This window comes from Dendrobium catenatum, unplaced genomic scaffold, assembly GCF_001605985.2.
Source record: "Dendrobium catenatum unplaced genomic scaffold, ASM160598v2 fragScaff_scaffold_898, whole genome shotgun sequence".
NCBI classification, from domain to species: Eukaryota; Viridiplantae; Streptophyta; class Magnoliopsida; order Asparagales; family Orchidaceae; genus Dendrobium; species Dendrobium catenatum.
In genome coordinates, this window is record NW_021319360.1 from 288,540 (window position 1) to 310,910 (window position 22,371).

The window sequence follows — 22,371 nt, forward strand, 5'->3', positions numbered from 1 at the left end:
TTGGTTGGTTGAATTGGGCGGCTGTTTTAGGTGATTGCTAGTTTCCTTTCCCTATTTATAGGGGGTGTTGGCTGCTGATGGAGGGTGTGGTGGAACTGTGGAAGTGATATTTGTCTCTAAACCTGAGGGTTTTCTTCCTAAGCTTGAGGGCTACTTCTTCTCTATTAATTTCTTCTACTAAGTCTTCTATCTAGTTCTTCTCTCTACAATTGTATCCTTCTTCTACAAGCGTGAGAGGTGTTGTTGACCTGTTTGTTGGTATTTACCGGAGGAGTTGCGACGGGTGTTGGATCAGGATTGCTGTGGTGGATCTCTGGTTTGCATGTTCTTTAGAGCACCTTATTTTCTTATTTTATCGTTACATGTGAGATGACCACTTGTTGGTTGTTGAGGGTATTCTCTTCAATTTAAGTTTTTATTGTTTTCTAAAGCTGTTTAAGTTTTTGCATCTAGTTGGATTTTGTTGGTGGTTTGTTCACTTGTTTTGGATTGAGTTGTCCTCTTTTCTCTTAAGTGTTCTCCTTTGGTTTAGAACTTTTGGATCCCATCATAAAACTGAAAAGACTTGATTAGAAATTATTAAAAATGATCTTATTTATTACATTTAAGTTTGAATTGACTCTTAATAGGACACGATAAACAAAAATGATTCATGTAATCGTCCTCATATAGTGAGATAAATGCTTATTGTATATGTATTACTTAAATTATAATTGAAAATAATCAGAACACACCCCGACAGCTTAGACTTGCAATGATGATCCAAGTAAGAGTATTTTTTTTTTTTATCAATGAAGACTAAGGTTCTATTAAAAGGTACATTGGGCAAGTGGTGAGGTTGATCATTATGTTGAATGTATTTGGCCAATTTGTAGAACATCAATGTTTTCATATCTTTCTAGGCATTTTTAAGATTATTAACTCTTTTTTATTTTGGCATTTTGTGTGTATAATATAATGTTAATATTGATAAAATAATGTTTAATGATTAGTATGGTGTGTAAATGACAATTGTAAATGACAATTAAGTATACTTGATTAAAAAAAATACATTTGATAATGAAATATAATTATGGTTAAACCAATATTTTTTTCCTTAAGCCTTTAATATAATATATATGTTAGTATATTATATTTTGTAATTCTTTTGGATAGAAAAAATAAATATTAGGTGCTTTGATTATATATTTTATATTAATAATTTATAAAAGAAAATGTCACGTCCATGAAACATTATTTTCCATGCCTCATGTTGGTGTCCATGTTTCACAGACAACATTCAAAGAAAAAAGTACCAAATGAAATTTCCAAGTCCAGAAATCTGGACAGCAACGGTGTAGGCTTCCGATCTTCAATGGGATGGTTCTAGATCAAGAAGAACCAAGTTATTGACATAGGGAGGATAGTTGGAGGGACACTAATGTGAAAGAGCAAATAGGAAGTAAAAAGAGAGGGAGGGGGGCGGCTAAAGAGAAAGAGAAGGGATTAATTTCCCAAAATCCGAAGTTTTAAATTCAAATTAGATTGGGAGGGATTATGGGGTTTTGAATTTTGAATTTCAAATAGGGAGGGAAATGAAAATTATTCCTAAATGAGAGATTTCATTGGGGTATTTAAAAAGAGGGGAGTTAATGTGGGGAGAGAGAGAGAGAGATAGAGGGAGAGGGGCGGACGGCTTTGTGAGGTGGCATAGGGTTATGGAGGGGTGAGTTTAAAGCTTGCCTAATCAAGGACCTTTAATTGAGGAAGAGGATTGAAATTGATTTGGACTTGATTTAAGGAACTTTCCTAAAATATATTGTCTATTTTAGGAAGTATTTCAAAATTCAAAATTGATTGAATAATTGAAATCAAAGCTTTCCAAATGAGGTTGTGTAGAGAAAGGAAAGTGATGATGGGAGGTTTGAATTTTGGAGGCAAGGAGATTGGGATTGGGTGGCCGGCGGCTAGGTTAGGTTAGGGTTAGGTGGCGGTGGGATTTAGTTAATGATTTAGAGAAGGGACTTTAGGTAGTCGACAACTAGGAGGAGGTGGGGGAGGGATGTGTTGGCCGGCGGCTAGGAAGTGGTTGAATGAATGGGTCGGCAGCTATGGAAGGGGCAAGGCCCTTTGTGGCCGGCGGTTGGAGGGGGGTTTGGTGGGGAGGCCGGCGGCATAAGGGAGAAAAAGGGGAGGAAAGAAGGAGAAAATAACCACGAGCCCGAACGCTTCCTGCGGCTCTGATTCCCTCACCTAGTGATTTCTCTCCAAGAACTCTCAAGCTCTCACAAAAACTCAATTGCTGAAATTTTTCATAATAATCATTCATTAGCCTCCAAGGAGGAGGTGGCCTTTAAAGAGCCTCATTACAATGAAAGAGAAATAAAAGACCAACTTGCCCCTCGGACTTACACATGACTAGGTCCTCAAATGAGGGTATAAATGAAAAATGCAATAATAACTCATAACACAAAATAAACTAATACAAATACTTCTAATACAATGCCGATCAAAAGTAAAGCGGAGCAATCGTGGCCGTAGATCGACGGTCACGCCTCTGGTAGACCCTCCAAGGTCGGATGTACTCCTCACAATCAATATACAAAAAACTATATAATTTCTTATATGATCATATTTATTTATTTTTTTATAATTAAAACTTAAAAACATTTCCCTATAAATCCCCAAATATATTCTCTATATCCCTGAAATCCCACCACACCTCAATCTCATTGTCGTGTGTAATTGTCCCATCTCATCAAACCCTCAAATGTGCTCGCCTTGGCCATGTACACTCTTTCTTTCTTGCTCAGTGCTCTACGAATCCTTCCGCACACACGCATACAACAAGAACAACTCCTTCCTCTTTTTTTCTTGCTTTCACTCATCTTATTTCTCTAGAAAAAATTGCAGCAATCAATGGTGACACCCTTTCTCAAGCACCGCACAAAACCACAACCTGTACAAATCCCACAAGTGACAAAATCCTCCCACCACTCACCCTCCAATCTCAACTTCTAGTGAAACAATACATACCATCCACTGTCACTGCCACTTCTGTTAATGAAACCACTGGAAACCAACCACCGTACTGGCGCAATTTTAACTAGCAAGTTCACCACAACACTAGACTAGAAGATGGGTTTGCTAAGGCAAGCAAGCTTGGATGCCGTTGACATAATTTTGAATAGATAAAGTGAAAGCAAAGTAAATATCCAATGAGAAAGTTCCTAAATTTACATCTAAGTTTGAGGAGAATGCAAAGTTATGAGCTTCACAGCCATGGAGAGGGATCTACAGAATCCATCAAATGAATATCAGATTACTACGTAGAGCAACATTTTTCTGCTATTTATAGTATGCCTAGGTGGTATGGGAAAGATAACTCTCCAACGACATCTCCATCAAGATGAAATGACAAAGGACTTAGATCTTAAAATATGGGTTTGTGTTTCCAGCAACTCTAATGAGAAAAGAGTTATTGCAGATTTGTTGGAATCTCTTAAAATGAAGGGGGTGTTGATTTGGGGTTACTTGAGGCACTCCAAGGATTTCACAAGTCTGAGATTATATCAAAAAATAAGGTTCTTATGCTGCCAGAGGCTGCCAAAAAATTCAGTTACAAAACTCTAAAAGAACAAAATAAAGAATTTAGAGACTATATGTGGTAGAAATAATAAAAGGAATGAAATGAATAAGTACAAATTATCAAATTAGAATAAAATGAAAATTCAAGATATGAAACATGTTGTAAAGTTGGCAAAATTGAAATTGCAGGGGACTTGCAATGGAGTTAATAACTCGGCTACGAGCAAGATTGAGTAAGAATAAGACTTGATAGCTTGCCAAACAAGCACAAGCAAGACTTCTCACTATCTATTCAGAACACTTAAATATTGAACTACAACTACCTATGAGACAAGATGAGAGTCCCTCTGGGGTCTACTTGAACAAAATGTAAGCTAAATACAAGTGAATTAAAATGCTTTAAGCGCACAACTAAATTATAAATCGTTACTAAATCTGCAATACACACACGCAAGCAAATGGAATGCAATCTTTAAAATTCAGAATGAAATATTGCACACATATTAACGACAACATTCACGCATATAATTAAAATTCATATAATTTTCTAATTATTTTCATGCATCAAAAGACACCTTCCAAACTTAAATACAATGCCTTTGGAAGCAAGCATGAGCATTGGAAGTCATATAAGCACATTGAAAAGTATGCACATAATTGAAAAACAGCCCAATTTGTCAAAGCAAACCTCGTTCACATGTGCTTCAACAAGCTTGCTAAACATTTGAACTTAAAGTTAGCGAATATTGCATGGATGAGAAATAAAATGAAATGAAATTTCTCCCACCATAAAAAAGCATACATGTGCACAGAAAACATGCAAATACATCATAGAATGCAAATGCACCAAAAGGCATACACGTTATCCAAAAGACGCATCAAATTGCTGAAGTCAAATGTCCTCATATGTTCTAGCAAATATCTTAAATGCATAAACTTGAAGTCTGAGAATATTGTACAAATCGAAAATAACTAAATTTAAATCTACCAATTTTGAGAAATGTGCAACCACACTAAAAAAGATAGTGTAATTCTATTAAAAATTGTCAACCCTCTCTTTCAAAATTAAATTCATCAACATATACGCATGTTTTAGAGCAACTCACCTTGCATATAAGGCAAGGTCGTACGTCCCACATTTCAAGTTTGATCCTCCACATGTTAAAAATTGGAGTTGAAAAAATATGAACCTTGATGATGGTTATATTGATGGTGAATATGAACCGTAGAGAACCCTAAAATAAAAAATGCCTCCAAATCCCAAAATAAATTATTTGGGGCATAAATTTTGATAAAGCTTAAGAAATCTAAATTATAAATTAAAAAAACAAGTAAAATCTATCACCCAAATTTAAGGAAATAACCTATCCACAAAAATCCAATGACTTATCAAGCATATCACTATGCAAACTCATAAAAAATCTCATACCAATGAGGACAACATATCATCTAATTGGGTGATTTTGCTCACAAATGACACTACTAAATAATAGTAATATTTAGAGCTCTTCTCACTAAGTAGACGAGTTTATGGCAACCTAGGCAACGAAATCATAGGATTTTGATTAAGTTCATCATCATTTTCCTATCATCTACTTTAAACTAATGGTGATAAATATTTCTATCCTAAAATCAAATACCTGCTATTATAGGCTAAGCATTAAAATCCATTGACTAGATTTAATTGAAAGTTTTATCTTATCACCGAGAGGGATAGTTAACCATAGGAGTGCCAAGAAATTAGAACCAGATCATAAACCCTTACAAAATGAGGGTGATAAGCAGTGTCATATCTACATGCAATCTAATCTATCTTTGAAGATTTAATCTAAAACACAAACTCTCTCAGAAGAGTCGAGCATAAATTTTTGGAGCCCACATCCTTGAAGCTTGAATTCAAGTCTTCTAACCTTGAAATGTAATTTCAACTAGTTCATGGAACCTATGCAAACAAACCCATTGGTCAGGTTATTGTAAAATAGCTTGACCTAGCCAGCTGAGCCTAATGTAGTTGATTCTGTTGAAATTAACCAAACTAGATGCCTTCCTTGATTGGCCTTTAGATTGAAAATCCCGCTGAATCAAATGTTCCCCGAATTCACTAGTCTCGCATGAACTTTGCTGCCATCAACTTCAATAAGTTTCCAGAAATGCATTCATAGCTCACATGTACAAAACCACCATTGTCTATGTTAAGCTGACATGAATTAGATTTCAAATTAAAAAAGAAAGCCATACCTCTTTGGTGATTGAAAATTTGAAGGTGTTGTTTGCTATTATTCTGCACACCTCTGCGATTCGATGTTGTAGGCATGACAGTATTTGAGTTAGACACTTGGTTAACCTGACTTTTTTTTATATTTGAAGCCGAGTCTTGAGTGTTAACCTGACTCTTTTTTATATTTGAAGCTGAGTCTTGAAGTGACTCTGTTGTGGATAAAATGACCGTCCCACCCAAGATTACAGACTGAGAATGATTTGAAACTTCTGAGGTTGTAGGCTGGACATCAGAAGACTGCTTTTTAACACCCACAGCTCCAACTTCACGTCGAATGGCACCAACAGAACCAGCTGATCTGGAAGCTACAGATGGAACATGAACCGGATCTGAGGACGAAGAGTACACACCAATAACAGAATTCACTGAAACTGAAGAAGAATTTAAGGCGGAACTATTCACAACAGCTCTTTCAGGCTCTAAATTTGTAGATTGAGGGATGATCATAATCTCTTGCAGTGGCAAATCCCTAGATCTGCTAGCTCGGGACAAATTTTTCTCATGATCCAAACCATGAGAACATGATGCATTCATGTTTTGAGATATCCCCTGGCCGTCCAAAATGCATGAATTAAGCAACTTCTGATCATTTACAATTCTTGTCGATCTGCAATGGAAAAATATGTAATTAGATGAAACCATCTTCAGTTGTAAGATAAAAAAAAATAAAAAAATCTTCAGTTGTAAGATAATGAGAAAAGTGCAATACAAGAAGCCATATGGATGAAGCTGATCCAGTGAAGAACTAGCACTAACCATATTATAATAAATATAACTAAAAAGCCCTCCTAAAATACTTGCAAATATAGCAAAAAACCAATTAACATAACTACTGCCTAATTTGACGAGTTAATGATTGTCAAAAACCTATTTTATTTTCAGCAAGTCAAAACCGTAGACATGAAATGCATGGGTGATCCCTCATACCTGATGTTATCTTTAGGCATTTATCAATGTGGAGTTCATCTATTTGAATATCATCAAGGCTCTACAGCTAGTCAATCCTTTTAAGTGAAGGGCACAATATAGATATCTAGCAAAAATAATTGGCTGCAATTACATATTAATTTGTGATTGTTAAATATTGAATCGTGATTGTCCTACTAATTCAGTAGATTAACCCAGGTTAGGTTGTTGGACTCCAGACCGCCAACAAGCTTTGACCCTACCAGGGGCTCAATTACCTTTCAGCATTTAGTGCTAGGGAACTCGGTTGAGAACAAGAAAAATTCCTCATTAGGGGGCAAGTTCTCGAAGATTCCTTATTAAATGATATTTAAAGGGTTCTCATGATTCATTTGGGACGAATTCTTAGGCTACGGAACTGTTGCTATTAACTCAATATTGTTTTGATCTTGGAAGATATTTGAACTATTGCCGATCGATAGGCTTTTAGCTCATATAAGTGTCTACACATTGTATTAAAAACCAAGCCTCATCTTACCCGAAGGAGATTTTGTAGGAAAAGGACCTGATGGAGGACCACAGCGCCTTACTGTTGCAGCATCATTTCCTATTCTACAATATTCCACTGGGGTTGAGGGCCGCTTACTATTGAGTTTTCTATGGGTTGTTGAGCTTTCTAGGAGATCTTTTGTGGGTGTTATTTCTATGAGATCGTTAGTGAAGTTCGCTCAGAATAGGGATTGATGGGATATGAGGCTAGTGAAGAAGAGGTCACAATAGGAGTTCACTAATTGTAGTACGCGATGTATTCTAAAATCGGCCAATTCATACAATTATGGAATATACCAAATATGAACTAACGGTGAGTTTTAAAGTCCTCTAAGAAATACTTAGAACTTATTTTTAGCTAACCAAACACTTCAATTTTTAAAGCCCCTATATTTAGCACTAGACCCAAAACCCCTCAAACTAAACATCCCTTAAAAGTAATTGAAACAACATGAATAAATAACTAAATGATCATGATAAAATCAAATCAAACTAGAATAAACAAGATATGCTCAGTTGTAACTAGACTAAACAAGATCATCCATACTATCCACTAAAACGTGAGTCTTGTATTGATGTGATCGTGAAGCCGACCCCACGTAGTGGGATAAAGGCTTGATGTTGTTGTTGTTGTTGTCATAAGATACATAATATGTACAATACAAACAAAAAAATGTGAAATATTGTATCTTAATCATTGATAAATGTTGTTGCATCACAGTCAAGCCATTCCTTATGTACAATATAAATAGAAAATGAGAAACAAAAAGGAAACATTGACAAAAGTAGGGATACAATGATTAAAAAATAACCATAGGAACAAAGAACAACTACACCAAATAACTCTGAAAAGAAACCATGCCGAACCTCCTCTCAGAGATATTTGAGTTAACATGCTCATTTCGTGGAGAGTGCTGCAAGGAATCGGACTTGGCATCCTTGTTAAAAGTTTGGTTCAATCTATTGTCCCGCACAATGCGAAACTGTTTGTTGATTCTGGCATCTAGTCAAAATTTTAAATAGAAAAAAGAATATCAGCATATTGATCCAAGACCAAGTCTCATTTCAAAAGATAGTAGACTTAAAAAGTTAAAAAAAAAATATTGAAGTGTCATTTTGCAAGAGAGGGTATGGTGCATAAGAATTTTTTATCAAAGAAAATAATATGAATTTATTTTTCTCATTATTGCAATTAACAAAACATATTCCTTAAATTTAATTGAAAACATGATTAACAACAGAATTTTTGTATTAGTATATCCATAATATTTCAGCATCCAATACACATTTGATAAGACATTTGGAACTTAGATCGTTCAGCATTATAACTTTTCCATAAAAATAGGATTATAATGCACGAAAAACAATAGAGGGATTGCTTAGCCAGCTGAGAATTCCATATAACAAGTAAAGAACTAGAAAGATTCAAATTCAAATATTGCATAGGTTTTTTAAAATATTTTGAAAATCACCAGGCAGGAGCGCAATTGCGTTAAATGATTTGCAAGATGAACAGGAAAGTTAAATTGACGATATACATTATAAGTAAAGAACTAATGGTCAAGATTTTTTCTGTCAAATTCTAAGCAGCTTTTCTAAGGTAGTATAGATAAAGATTTCGGGTTGGTTTTATGAAACCTCTTTCTCCAATCATATCCACGTTGAGTGTTGCATACGGCTCCAAACCTAATTTGCACAAATATTTTGTGTAACTTTATCCACATTACCTCTGCTCTAACATATTTACATCATAATCATAAGACAATAACTTAATATATATGTGCAAACAATGTGCAAACACAAACCAAAAAAGTTTATTTTCGACAACAACATTTTTTAATAGACGCTATTCTACTCTTACTGTTCTTCTATTATACTCAATCTATATTTCCTAGTTTAGTCACAAGCCATTTTAACATACTCATGTTCAAAACATTCAACACGTAAATCAATGATTTCATTATTACCCAACTCTCAAATCCATAAAACATAGCTAAACTAACTGTATTTTTATATAATTCATCTTTAAATCTCCATAATATTCTATTACCACAAGTACTCTAAAAGCACTTTTTCATGTTAACCACTAAGTGTTAGAAGATCCAAGATAATCGAAACCTAGTGAGTAAAATTTTAGAATCTATTAGAATTTGCTGATAATAATAACATCATAAACAGTAATTGCATATCATATAAGTTGCCTTTGATCTGACCTCAACCCTACATAATATAAGCTGGTTGTACATATTTTTTTCTTTTCCTTCATTTCTTTTGCTTTCATAAATAAGTAAAAATAAGCAAGCAAATAAGCCAACACATCATTGTTGATAAACAAAATACACCTCAGAGAATTATTAGATATGAAGATGATCTAAACGATTCAAAAGTCAGTGCAACACCATGACTGAGTTAATAAGATTGATGAGCATAACACCGATATTTAAAATTTTCAATTACAACAACAACAACATCAAGCTTTTATCCCACTACATGAGGTCGGCTACATGAATCTTTTTTTCTCCAATGTGTCTTGTTAAGAGTCAAATTCTTGTTTAAATCTAATAAAGAAAGGTCATTTCTAATAGTTTCTAACAAGTCTTTTTAGGAGTACCTCTACCTTCCTTAACATAAGCCAAATCTAATTTTCAATTATGAAGCATAAATTTTGAATTTAGTAACAAAGCATTCACAAACTAGATATCTGAATAAAAAAAGCATTCAAAAACTAGATATCTGAATAAAAAAAATTACAGAAAGAGAGACGGACATGTTTTTCTCCCCTACGACCGTAATATTAAGAATAAAGTGCCAGTAACTGTCATATGCTTCAAAGTTTATAAGAAATACCTAAAAGAAAGACTAATATTAAAAATAATCATATAAGAAAAACAGATACGCATAGGGAAACTGTCTACCTAATAAGCAAATAAGTTATGTGATTAAACAAAACTGAAACATTCCATCTAATGAACAATGCTATAAGAAATGCATTTCCGTCTTACTGTAGTTATCTATTACAGCTAGGATCATTTTGCATTACCAGGAACATAACTTCCAGCCAAACCTCCTCTGGGAGCATTTAAATGCATTGGTTTATTGGATTTTTCCCAATGGATGCTTTCTGTGTGTTTTCTAGGATCAACAGCAAGTTTGTAACCTGTAAACTGAGGCCAAGATAAATACCTATGTAAGTCATATACACTAAATAAAGACTGTCAAATAATAGGCTAAAATATAGTACTTAAGAAGGTAAATTTAAATTGACACGAAATAAGCATTTACCATAAGAGAATCCGTGACCTACTTACCACATCCAAATACCAAAATGAATAAAAGCAATTTTTTTTCAAAATGAAGTAATTAAGAAAGTTATTATCATTAGACTCTAAAATATATTAGGCCAGCTTCTATCAGTCTTCCTGTTATCCATGCTTTTTAAATGCCTCATGTGGTGTAGAAGGGTTAGGAAGGAAAAGGAATAGACCTAGTGAAATTTTTTTTTCTAAAAAATTGTAAGAAAATAAGCTTAAAGCATCATGCGACACATTCAACGGGTACAAATGCAAATAAGAATTTATAAATGTTGGGAAAAAAATAAACTTGATGCCAAATTGGTCATGGACCTTATTCATGAAATCCGAATGAGCAAACCAACACGAATGAAAGCATATAAACACGATTCCTCATGTGAGATATCCTCCCTCTTCAAAAGTCTTGCACGAGGAGTTGAGAGGAGGCGGTAACTGATAGGAAGAAAGGAAATTGGGTGAGAGAGAGAAATTTTGAAGGAGGAAATTTTTCTATTATTAAGATTGCCAAAAGATCAGAACTCATTGTAAGGAAGAAAAAAAGTGAGCCTCCATTTCTAGCGAAAGGGAAGTTTACATTTTCATCTTGCTTATTTAAATTTAGAAAAGAAATAAATGCATAAATTTTAGTTTTGATTGAAACAGTAGTATATGATTGTTCAAAAGGCAGAAATCAAATTGATAGAAGTCCGGTTCGGCGATGAAGAAAAATTGAGGTAAAAGATGCAAGTTATTTAAATAAAATGTTCAATCATTTTAGAGAATTAGAAAATTTAATTTATAATGTAGAATGCTCAATGTTACCTTTAATGATCAAACGATGCATTTGATGTCGACTTCGACAATGTTTGTTGTGTCCAATGTTGTCTTTAGCGACATTCGATACATCTTATATTATAATTGGTGAAGTTTGTAACATTAAACATTGTCTTAGCGACTTTGATTTCTTAAAGGTAATTTTTATAATAATTTAAAATGGATTGTTATGTAATAAGACTATAGTAGAATCAAGCATTATAACCAAAGTAAAAAAATCTCACATTAAGTATTTAGAAAGAGAGATTTGTGGTAAGTTATTTTAATGAAAATTTAAATTGAATTTAACGATGAATTAATTTCTAATTTATCTGCGTTGATTAACATATTTGTACCCATGATGATTAGATTTCACTCAAGAAAGGTTAATTAAGGATTGAAAAAAAAAATTGAAAAATACCAGTATCAAAAAGCGGCGGAATAAGTGATTATGTTTATTTTATAACAATTACATTCTGTTGTTGTTTAATTTCAATTATTAAACATTACATCATGCATGTGTACTTATTTAAGTTTAAGTGTATATTATGCACCATATTGATGAAAATTAAGCAATTAAAGTTTACAATGTGATATATGTGTGTGTTATAGAAATATGCATATAAGATTGATATGTATATGCAACAGAATATAAAAATAATAAAATGTATCGTAACATATAAATAAAAGAAAAAAAAGGGAAAAGATACATGCATGCAAATATAAGAGTTCACCCCCTTAAGGCACTAGCTAGGGACATAACGTACACGTACAGGTTAAATGAAAATAGTTGTACCTTCATAGGTACAAAATTTGACGGTGATTCGGTAATAAATGAAATGAAAAATGAATAAAGTTTAATTAAAGGATTAGAATTTTGATCTACATTTATATTAAATATTCATATGCATGTTAAATAAAAAGTTTAACAAATAAACATGACAACTTATATTCATATCTAATTGCTATACTATATATTGTAATTATCCACCGAGCTTACTATGAAAAAATCAAATTATTAAATTAAAATATCATATAAATCTTTTGTGAATTAAATGGCTGAAAGAGAAGAGTTCGAGTACAGAATAAATGGATCAAACGAAAATAGGTAATTGGTTTGTTTTATGTTAAAATTAAAAAAAAAAATATTTTAATGGCTCTATAGTTATATTTTGGATATTAATTTATTATGTAATTAATGTTATTGAAAGAACTTTAATCAGTCATCCTACTGTCTATTCCCACTTCGTTAATTTGAGCCTCAGGGCCGAGTCTAACAAAAAAATATCTATAAGTGTTTTTAAATTATCTATCGGGTTTACCACAAGAAAGAAATAGATTTCACTATTGAACTATTACGGGGTTCAAAACCAGTAACAAAATCACCTTATAGAACGGCGGTTAAAGAATTGCATGAGTTAAAAAGTCAATTGCAAGAATTATTAGATAAAAAGATTTATAAGGCTAAGTTCGTCGCCCTGGATATCTAGTGTTGTTTATAAAGAAAAAGTATAGGGGTTTCAAGATGTGTATTGATTACTGAGAATTAAATAAGCTCACAGTTAAAAATAAATACGCATTATCCAGAATTGATGACTTATTTGATCAGTTTGAGGGAGAGACAATTTTCTCAAAAACAGGGGTTACAGACCATACATCATAATGTAGTAGCTCTAGGAGAGTAAATTTGTGATTGCTAGATAAAGAAAAGGTAATTTGTGGTTCTTAGAGGCCATACAAGAAAAACAGGGAGAAGATTGCACTGGAATGTTGAGAGATTGGTTATAACTTGATATGATGACTATTGTGTGAGAGTGCGAATGTCCAAGACGTTGCTGCCAATGAAGATCTGGTGTGATGGACGCATTGAATGCATGAAGAGCTAAAGACTGGGAGGGGTACTGCAACGGATAGAGGTCATTACGGGAGGGGCATTGATTAAAGTAATTGTTGTGTTGGCCTGTGATTAGATATCCCGATGCATCAAAGGAAATAGAGATATTGTTATCATGGGTGAGTTGATAGATAGAAAGTAGATTGTTGAAGATGTGAGGAGCGTGAAGTAACTAAGAGAGTTGAAACTTACAGGTGGGAGTAGGAAGGATTCCTTTGCCAATATGAGAAATTGGAGTGGTGCACCATTCCTGACTGTAACCTGATCAGCTCCAGTATAGCTTGTACGTTGAATGAGGTTGTCGCCATGTGGGGTGAGATGAGATGAAGTGCCAGAATCTAAAAACCATTCATTATGCGGAGAGGGAGACGAAGCAAGCATGGCTTTGTGTGTGGAGTTGGTGGGCAGCGGATTGTAGTTGACGTTCAAGCAATGCTAAGAGTTGGTGCAAATTTGATAGATGACATGAGCTGGAGATGAGTGATTGGTAGAAAGTTCATGTGAGGATTGAGATGAATTGAATCTGGAATAACCTCTCGAGCCTCGGCCACGATTGGTATACAAAGCGTATGCAGGGTTGGGAGATGCTAAGCCTTTGGCACAATCATTTGAGAGATCAATCTCTTCACTTATAAGTAAAGAGGAGAAATCGTCAAGGCTCGGAGGTGCAAGTTTGGTCTTGATTGATGTTTTGAATGATTGGAATTAGAGAGGGAGACTATTGAGTGTATATAAAATTACATCTTATGGATCAATGGCGGAACCAACTGTTGAGATATTGTCTACCAGATTGTTAATATTAGTAAGGTATTGAGTCATGGAGGAAAATTTTAAAGAAAGGTTGTGAAGCTCATTTTTTAGATGAATGATTCTTAAGTAGTTGGAGGCTTGAAATCTTCATTCTAGCGTGAGCCAGATTTCACAGCAAGTGGTGAGAGTTTGAACATATGTAGTTCAGCTAGTGCGAAAGAAAGAGTTCCACCACCTAGCTGAGAGGTGCAGACTGGTCCATTGCAGATGTATATACCTTAAGGTATTCAAGCTCTAATACCATGAAGAAAGCAATGGCATTGTTTCGATACCAATATATGCAAGTAGAATAGTGAAATACACACATAATAAAATAGCTAAAGAAGATAATTGTATTTCCTGAGTAAGGTCTTATATAGAGTATTACAAAAAGGAGCATGTCTATTTGTGCAAAAATATGCTTTTGCTTTAGAAGTGTAAGGTAGATATTAATTTGGTTGTTATAAACCTGTGGTTGGATGTGCCTTTAACTACTCCATGAGTAGCACTAATAATCTATCACTATTAAAAGGAAATCAAAATAGTCTCATAGTGGTACTATTTTGGTTCCCCTTTAAAGAGTTGAAAGATCAAAACAATCATTTAATATAGTTTGGGATTGTTTTAATCTTTTATAAACAGTCAAGAGATCATTTTGATCATTTTCTCAATTCTAATTGAATAAGCAAAAGTGAGAACGATTTCCTCTAAAGGAACGTATGATGTTTACATTTCTTAAGAACCCTTCTCTGACAAGAAAGACCAATTTAATTGTTATGTTCAAAATTTCAAAAGCTGTCAAGGCTTTTAAATATGTTAAGAAACATCCTAAGAATCATACACTCAAACATGGCAATCATAAACAGCGAATGTTGTCCCTTCTTAAAAATCGAAATAATTTAGCTATAAAATTTTCAAAACACAAAGTAGACCTAAATTGGAGAAAAAGGATTCATGTAGCCAACCCCACGTAGTAGGATAAAGGCTTGATGTTGTTGTTGTTATACAAAGTAGACCTAAATGAGTGTATGGATCAATTCATATCAACATAAATAATGGTGATCTGTATCAGTATGACTACTTGGCATACAAATTAAAATTCAAATGACTATTAATAATCCATTAATGATCCAAATATTTTAAAAAGTGTATATTTCACGATTCAATCTGTGCCAAGACTTCTAGACCACTACTTTAAAGCCCTCCCTACACAGCCACTCTTAACATTATAATTTATTTTTTCAAAAAAAAAAGGAAGGAACGCACATAAATATTTTCCCTTGGTAATTTCTAGGCATTGGTTACGACTTAAGAAAGACAACAGGCTCTACCATTCATACAAGAAGACTTTAGCACCATATTTTGTAATCAACAGCAGAAGTGCCCACACAGGGTATGGAAATAGAATCAAATGACTAGTAACGTATACATTCCTAATCAAATCTATCTAAAAGACTACATCACCTAAGCCCTTTTTTTGTTCCTTTTCCATGTTAATTTCAAGGCCATGCTTAGGTTCAGGTTTTTTTAATATTAAAATTTATATTACTATCCCCATAGTTGAAATTTAGCAAGAAATGGATTAGGGTGAAAGTGGGTATGCTTTACAAATTAATTGCTATAAACATGGATAATATAGAAATCACAAAACTTGAAACGAAATATAAAATGACTAGCATATAGAAAGACCGAAGGATCATGAATATAGCATACCTCTTTTTTCTTGTCTCTTTTCCTTTTTACTTCATGAAATGGATCTAACAGATTAAAGAAAGAATGTATTAGCGAACTTCCATAAATGAATGTGGTGCATCAAAGCTATGCTTACACTACAAAGGTAAGACAAGCATGCAGACAAAGATGCAAAAACCAAAAAATTCATGTAGGGTAGGAACTTTTAACCGAGATAATAAACTATTGCACACAAGTTGATTAGCGTTAGCATAATCAACTACACTCAATCAAGGATAGAAAACAATGGGCGCCTCTGCAAGTATGCCATGATACTATCCTGGCAGTGATGATCAAATATCTAATCTCTTCCAAATAAATTTAGTATACTGCACACGTTCAATGCGCATGGATAAACCTACACAAGGAATCTAATATGCAGCAAATTGTTACAATGACCAAAGCCACCAATTTAAGTGTGAAAAATGGAGTACCAGTGGCATCTAGGATTAATGCTAATGGTAATAAGAATGCAATATCCAATAGAAAATATTATAGGGAATCACGGAATCACCAAACCATGATAAAAGTTGGCCAAAGCAAAACAGGTAACAAGAAATGCTAACAACATGGTTATACAAACAATACTTCAAATAGTAGAACATTTTAGACATGCAGTAAGGGAGTATTGCCCGTAACATTGAGGAAGTCTCAACAATAGTTTCTTTGTGGCACATAAAGATAATGTAACATAAATAAACACTTCATTATATTTGTTTCTAAAAACGATACCCCTTCTCTAAATCAAATGATCGTTAATCTGCTGAAAGTCAAATGACTGGGGTAAGTAATGAGAACAAGTTGATGTTTTCTTTTTAACATTGCTTGTGCATCCACATCTACACTATTAATTTTATGCTAAAAATGGGTATGGTTTTCTATTGGTTCACAGATCCTCACAAGTTCGTAGTTCAAAAAAGATTTTGTGTACCTAGTAACAGATCTGTGATACCTATTCTAGATATTTTGGCATGTTCTGAAGCCCATAGTTTTGATGGCCAGTAGAGCCACCTAACTTTTTTTCTCATGGATTATTGAAGTAATGCATATATAATTTCAATTTTAGAGTTTGAACAACTACAAGAACTTGCACCACGATTTTGCATTATAAATATTAATAAACTCATTATTTTAGCATGATAAGACAACAAATGATAGAGTAGATCTTCATTGGCAGATATGAGGCTTCCTTACCACCTATAATATGTAAATTTAGCAACAACAAATAATTAGTTTCAAAAAAATTCATACGTGATTCTCAAGTTTTTATATGCATGCAATAAGACTAATCTCATAATCTCATCAAATCACACAAAGGAAAACATGTGATGAATACTTGCAAATGTTGTGTGTTTGCATCTACTAATAACACATAGCATGGTTTTTTTTTTTTCATTTTTTTTTACATAGCATGGGGTTTGACTCAATCTTACCAGTAGCAATAGGTCTACCAGCTGTTAAAATTTGATGCTTATAACAAATGAAGTCATCGAATCCCAAGTTGAAATGTGACAATCAAGCCGCAATCAGTATGGCCAAAGATCCAGTACATCACAACATAACAAAAAATGTTACCATTGATAGACACTTATCTAAGAAAATAAAGAACTCGGAAATTAAAAGTAGTATATACCCCAACTCATGAACAACTTGCCGATGGTCTAACAAAAGCGCTACCGGGCTATCTACTTCATAAGTTTGTTTGCAAGTTAGGATTGCACAACCTGTACAACCCAACTTGAGGGGGAGTGTTAAATCACGCAGCTAAGGGAATGCCACATTAGCAATCCGTGGGTAGCAATCCGAGGTTGCAGTTGGAGATTCGTGGGCAGCAATCTGAGGTCTATAGTTGGAGATCCGTGGGCAGCAATCCGAGCACTACAGTTGGAGATCCGTGGGAAGTAATCCGAGGGCTTTAATTGGAGATCCGTGGAATATGATTATTATAATTAATTAGATTAAATGTCTTTCCTTTTTCTGTTTATTCTCCTAGAATGTATATATATGTAATGATTCCAAAGAATAGAATAGAATTTGATTCCCTCTAAACAATTTTTTCAGTTATACAACTTAAAAAACTTACATCGTTTTCGAGAAAAAGAAGTGTTCTCATTTTAAAAAAGAAAAAGGAATAGGATTAATCAAAACACCATGATAAGATGCACCATGCATGGGTTAAAATAATTTAAAGCATGCCACAAAGACAACAAAAGGCCTTCATCAGAAAGAAATCAATAATTAGTCTTTTGAATAAGTTCAATTTAAAGCTCATAAAAAACAGTTATATAAAAATATTGTAACAAAACAAAGTGAGTTTACAAGTACGAAGTCTATAAATTCTTAGCAAGCAATAGAAATGGCCACCAATTTCTTAAATGGAAATTAAAAAGGAGTAATGTATCACGTAAAACAGCTTTTGGGCAATTTAGTTGTATTGATACTACCTAGGAGGAGAAATAAAGACCATTATAGATGGCAATAAATTTTACTAGACAAAAATATCAAATAATTCAACAGTTATTAAAGAAGCAACATACAATTCATTTTACTATTGACACAATTTTTAAGTTTTGTTATGATCCCTTTGCATTCATAAAAATACCACTATGATTACAAGTATTAAGATGAGGTCTTAGCCAAATGTATCTTTTCCACAAGGGATTAAACAATTTCAAATATATGTATATATATAGATATAATTTAAAATGTATCAAAAATTGGAAATAAAAAGTTGTGTAAGGGATAGAAAAGAAAATATAGAAAAATCCCAAAATAGTCCCCAGACTATTCAAGTGTAGTCAATTGAGTCTCAGATATCATGTTGCTCTAATTTAGTCCATCAAGTATACAAAATTGATCCAAAATGATCCCTCGTGTTGTAATTGTGATAAAAACTTGATCCCAAATTAGTCCCAAAGAGACAATTTTGTATCGATTTTGTGTAGTCAATAGACTAAATTACAGCAACGTGATACTCTGAGACTAAATTAGCCACACACGAAAAGTAAATGGACTATTTGGAAATTTACCCCAAGGAAATAAAAAAGTGTAAATGGATAATGTGTGCTTATAAGAATATACATCCATGCACCAAAGATTCAAACGATGCAACACATATTTAAAATGTATTATTACTAGATCTTAGCCAATAGACCCTTTTTGTAGGAGTTTAAGCACCTCAAACAACAACAATATCAAGCCTTTTTTCTCACTACTTGGGGTCGGCTACATGAATCTTTTTTCTCCATTGTATTAAGAGTCCAATTCACATTTATATCTAATAAAAAAGATAATTTCTAATACTTTCTAACGAAGTCTTTTTAGGTCTACATCTATCTTTCTTAACATAAGTCAAATCTAATACATCTTCTCTCCTAACCGGGTCATCAGAAGAGCGCCGTTTTATGTGACCAAATCATCTAAGGCGACTCTCGCTAATCTCATCTCATCTCTGCAACACCTAATTTAATGATACGCTTCTCTTCCAATGGCCAACATTCTACGCTATAAAGTATTGCAGGTCTCACCACTATCTTATGAAATTTAATCTTAAGTTTGAGAGTACTTTTCTATCACACTGCAAGTCTGATGCATTCATCTATTTCAACAACCCAGCTAGAATTCTACTAAAAATATAATCGTCTATTTCACCATTACTTTGAACAAAAAATCCAAGATATCTAAAGCGTGCACTCAATTTTTATAAACTAATCAACCAATGTCATAATCCCAACATTAGATCTATTACTACTATAATTACACTATGTATTTGGTTTTAGATCTACTCTAACGAAAATCTTTAGACTCTAGGTTGACCTCCATGATTCAAGTATTACTTCAACTCCCTCTCAAGTCATATCAACAAGAAGAATATCATCAGCAAAAAGCATGTAGCAGAGTACATCCTCTAGCAAAAGTCGAGTAAGAACATTCATGACTAAAGAAAAAAGATATGGGCTTAAAGCATATCCTTAAGTAATCCAATTGAAATTGGAAAATACTTAGTCAAACCACCTTGTGTTTGAATACAAGTAACATCTCTTGTATATACATCTTTAATGGCTTTAATATAAGCATTATTATACTTTCTTTTCTAAAACTTTCCAGACAGTTCTCTTGAAATGTTATCATATGTTTTCTCTAAATCAATAAATATCATATGTAGATCCTCCTTACTTTTTTATACTTCTTCATTAAACCTCTCAACAAATGTATAGCTTCTATAGTAGACTTACCAATCATGAATCCAAACTGATTTTGATAATCATTAATATCATTTCATAACATATGCTCATTTGCTCTCTCTCGGAATTTTAATGTTTGACACATTAACTTAATTCCTCTATAATTCGCACACTTTTGTGTGTCATATTTTTTCTTAAAAATATGAACCAACATACTCCTTCACTCATCTGGCATCGTTTTAATCTTCCAAATAATATTTAAAAGATTAGTAAGACAAAAAAATTTATGGATCTCTTAAGCATTTCCACACTTCTAATAGAATATCATCAGGTCCTACTGTCTATTCACATTTTATTTTTTTAAGCCTCTCCAACTTTGATTTTACTAATACAACGATAAAAATAAAAAACTCTATTATCATTTATAGTGCTAAGGTCACTAAAGTCAATCTTATTCTCAAAATATTCTTTAAAACCCTTATCGAAATATCTCATCCACCTATTTTGAATATCCTTTTCTAAAAATAGCACTTTTTTTCTTCATCCTCAATGCACTTCTCTTGGACTAGATCTTTTCCTCTCATATTTTATAGCTGGCTAACTTATACATACATTTTTTGCCAATCTTACTATCTAATCTATTATATAGGTCTATAAAAGCTAATTCTTTACATCACATATTACTTTCTATGAGTCCTTATGGGTCTCTCTATATCTTTACCAATTTTTTGAGTTTTGATATCAAAATAATTTTTTATAATTAAGCTTCTTATTTTTATCTTTTCTTGCATATTTTAATTCTACCACCAACTTTTTTACTATTATAAGCTTTTTCTATGATTCTCCAAGTACACACTATGCAATATTCTTAATATAATTGGCTAGTTTTTCCCACATAATATTAGCTTCCCCATAAACACAAATCTTACTCTCAAAAATACTTCTATAAGCGTAAACGGAAAACAATTTTTTTGGAATACAAAGATTTAAAATAGAAAGGGTAGATAAAAGAAATGTGTAAACGAATAACATGAATATGCATGTTTATATAAATACTTATTAATGTGCCAAAAATGCAAAATGGATTGTGCTGACCACCATCATCAAAGCCAAATAACAACATCCAAAAATCCCTTCAATCTCTCTTCAAAATGTATTATTTTGCCTTCATTCTCCCAAATTATGGAATGTGTCCTTTGAATTCATATTCAATTCCAACCACTTAAATAGTATGCCTATTAAACCATTCTCTATTTTATTTCCTTAGCTGGCATACAACAAGCCCCATCCTTTCGTTCTTCACATAAAAATCATTTTTGTTAGCATACTCAAGTTTTCTTCCTTTTATTCTAATTTTCAACCGTAAAAATCAAACTAACTATTTCACTTATTGTGCTCCCAATTTATGAAATTTACTCTTAGTAGGAACATTTAGTTCAAACAAATAAAATAACATACCACATAAAATTTCTTTTTTATTCTTGACTGTGTTTCATGAACTTATATGCAACAAGCCTCTTCTTTTAGTCCTTCCATATAGGGGTTGTTTGATTGGCAGCAAAGTGAATGTAAAGTAAATACGTGGGTTTTAACTCTTTCGTTGTTTGGTTTGACACAAAGCAAAGTGAAATAAAATCCCATTGTATTTTGAACCACCCGTTGTAATTCATTTTACAAGTAAAGTAAATCTGCCCAAATCGAGCGAAAAAGACATTCAAGAGCACGGGCGAGAGAAAGATGTATGTTTCACGCCAATAAAACAGTAAGAGATCATTTCAGCAGCTCCTTGTTCGACTTCGCCCCTTCGATGATGTTCCCTTCCTGTCGACTTCGCTCAAGTTTCTTTGCATGAGGTAGAGTTTTGCTCGAGTCACATCTTCAGCGGCTCCTTGCTGTTTGACTTCGCCCCTTCGACAACATTCCTTCCTATTGCGTGAGATAGAGTTTTGCTTGAGTCGCTTCTTCAGCAACTCCTTACAATTTGACTTCGACCCTTCGACGATGTTGTTCCCTTTTGACTAGGAGCTCGCACGCCAAGAAGATAACTATCTTTCTCCATTCACGCACTTCTTTGGCCAAATCTCATCAATCCGAAAAATTTCATAATTTTTTTGACAGGGATAACAGTGATTTTACTTTACCCTAGATATACCCAACCAAATAAAAAAATAGTTCTCCTGCATTCACTTTACAGACAACCAAACAACCTCAAGTATTTACTTTACACGGTATTTCGTTTTCAGCAAACCAAACAGCCCCATAATATTACATGTGTCAGTATACCCAAGGCATCTTCTTTTTTTACAAGTTGACAACCATATCCTTGAGTTTCCTCCCTCTTTCTCTCCCACCTCCCTCCCTCCTTAACCC

The 22,371-nt window shown here is 33.3% G+C and overlaps 1 protein-coding gene across 4 annotated transcripts in view; it reads right to left on the reverse strand.

Annotated features, from left to right (window-relative positions):
• LOC110110515 overlaps positions 1–22,371 on the reverse strand; it is a 47,889-nt gene that overhangs the window by 21,951 nt on the left and 3,567 nt on the right. For all 4 annotated transcript variants that reach the window (XM_028697201.1, XM_028697202.1, XM_028697199.1 and 1 more), the window contains exons 2-5: positions 15,800–15,843; positions 10,341–10,464; positions 8,168–8,303; positions 5,806–6,452 (exon numbers count right to left, since the gene is read on the reverse strand). In XM_028697201.1, the coding sequence (XP_028553034.1) occupies positions 5,806–6,452; positions 8,168–8,303; positions 10,341–10,464; positions 15,800–15,843 (951 nt within the window). The remainder of the gene's footprint in view (positions 1–5,805; positions 6,453–8,167; positions 8,304–10,340; positions 10,465–15,799; positions 15,844–22,371) is intronic.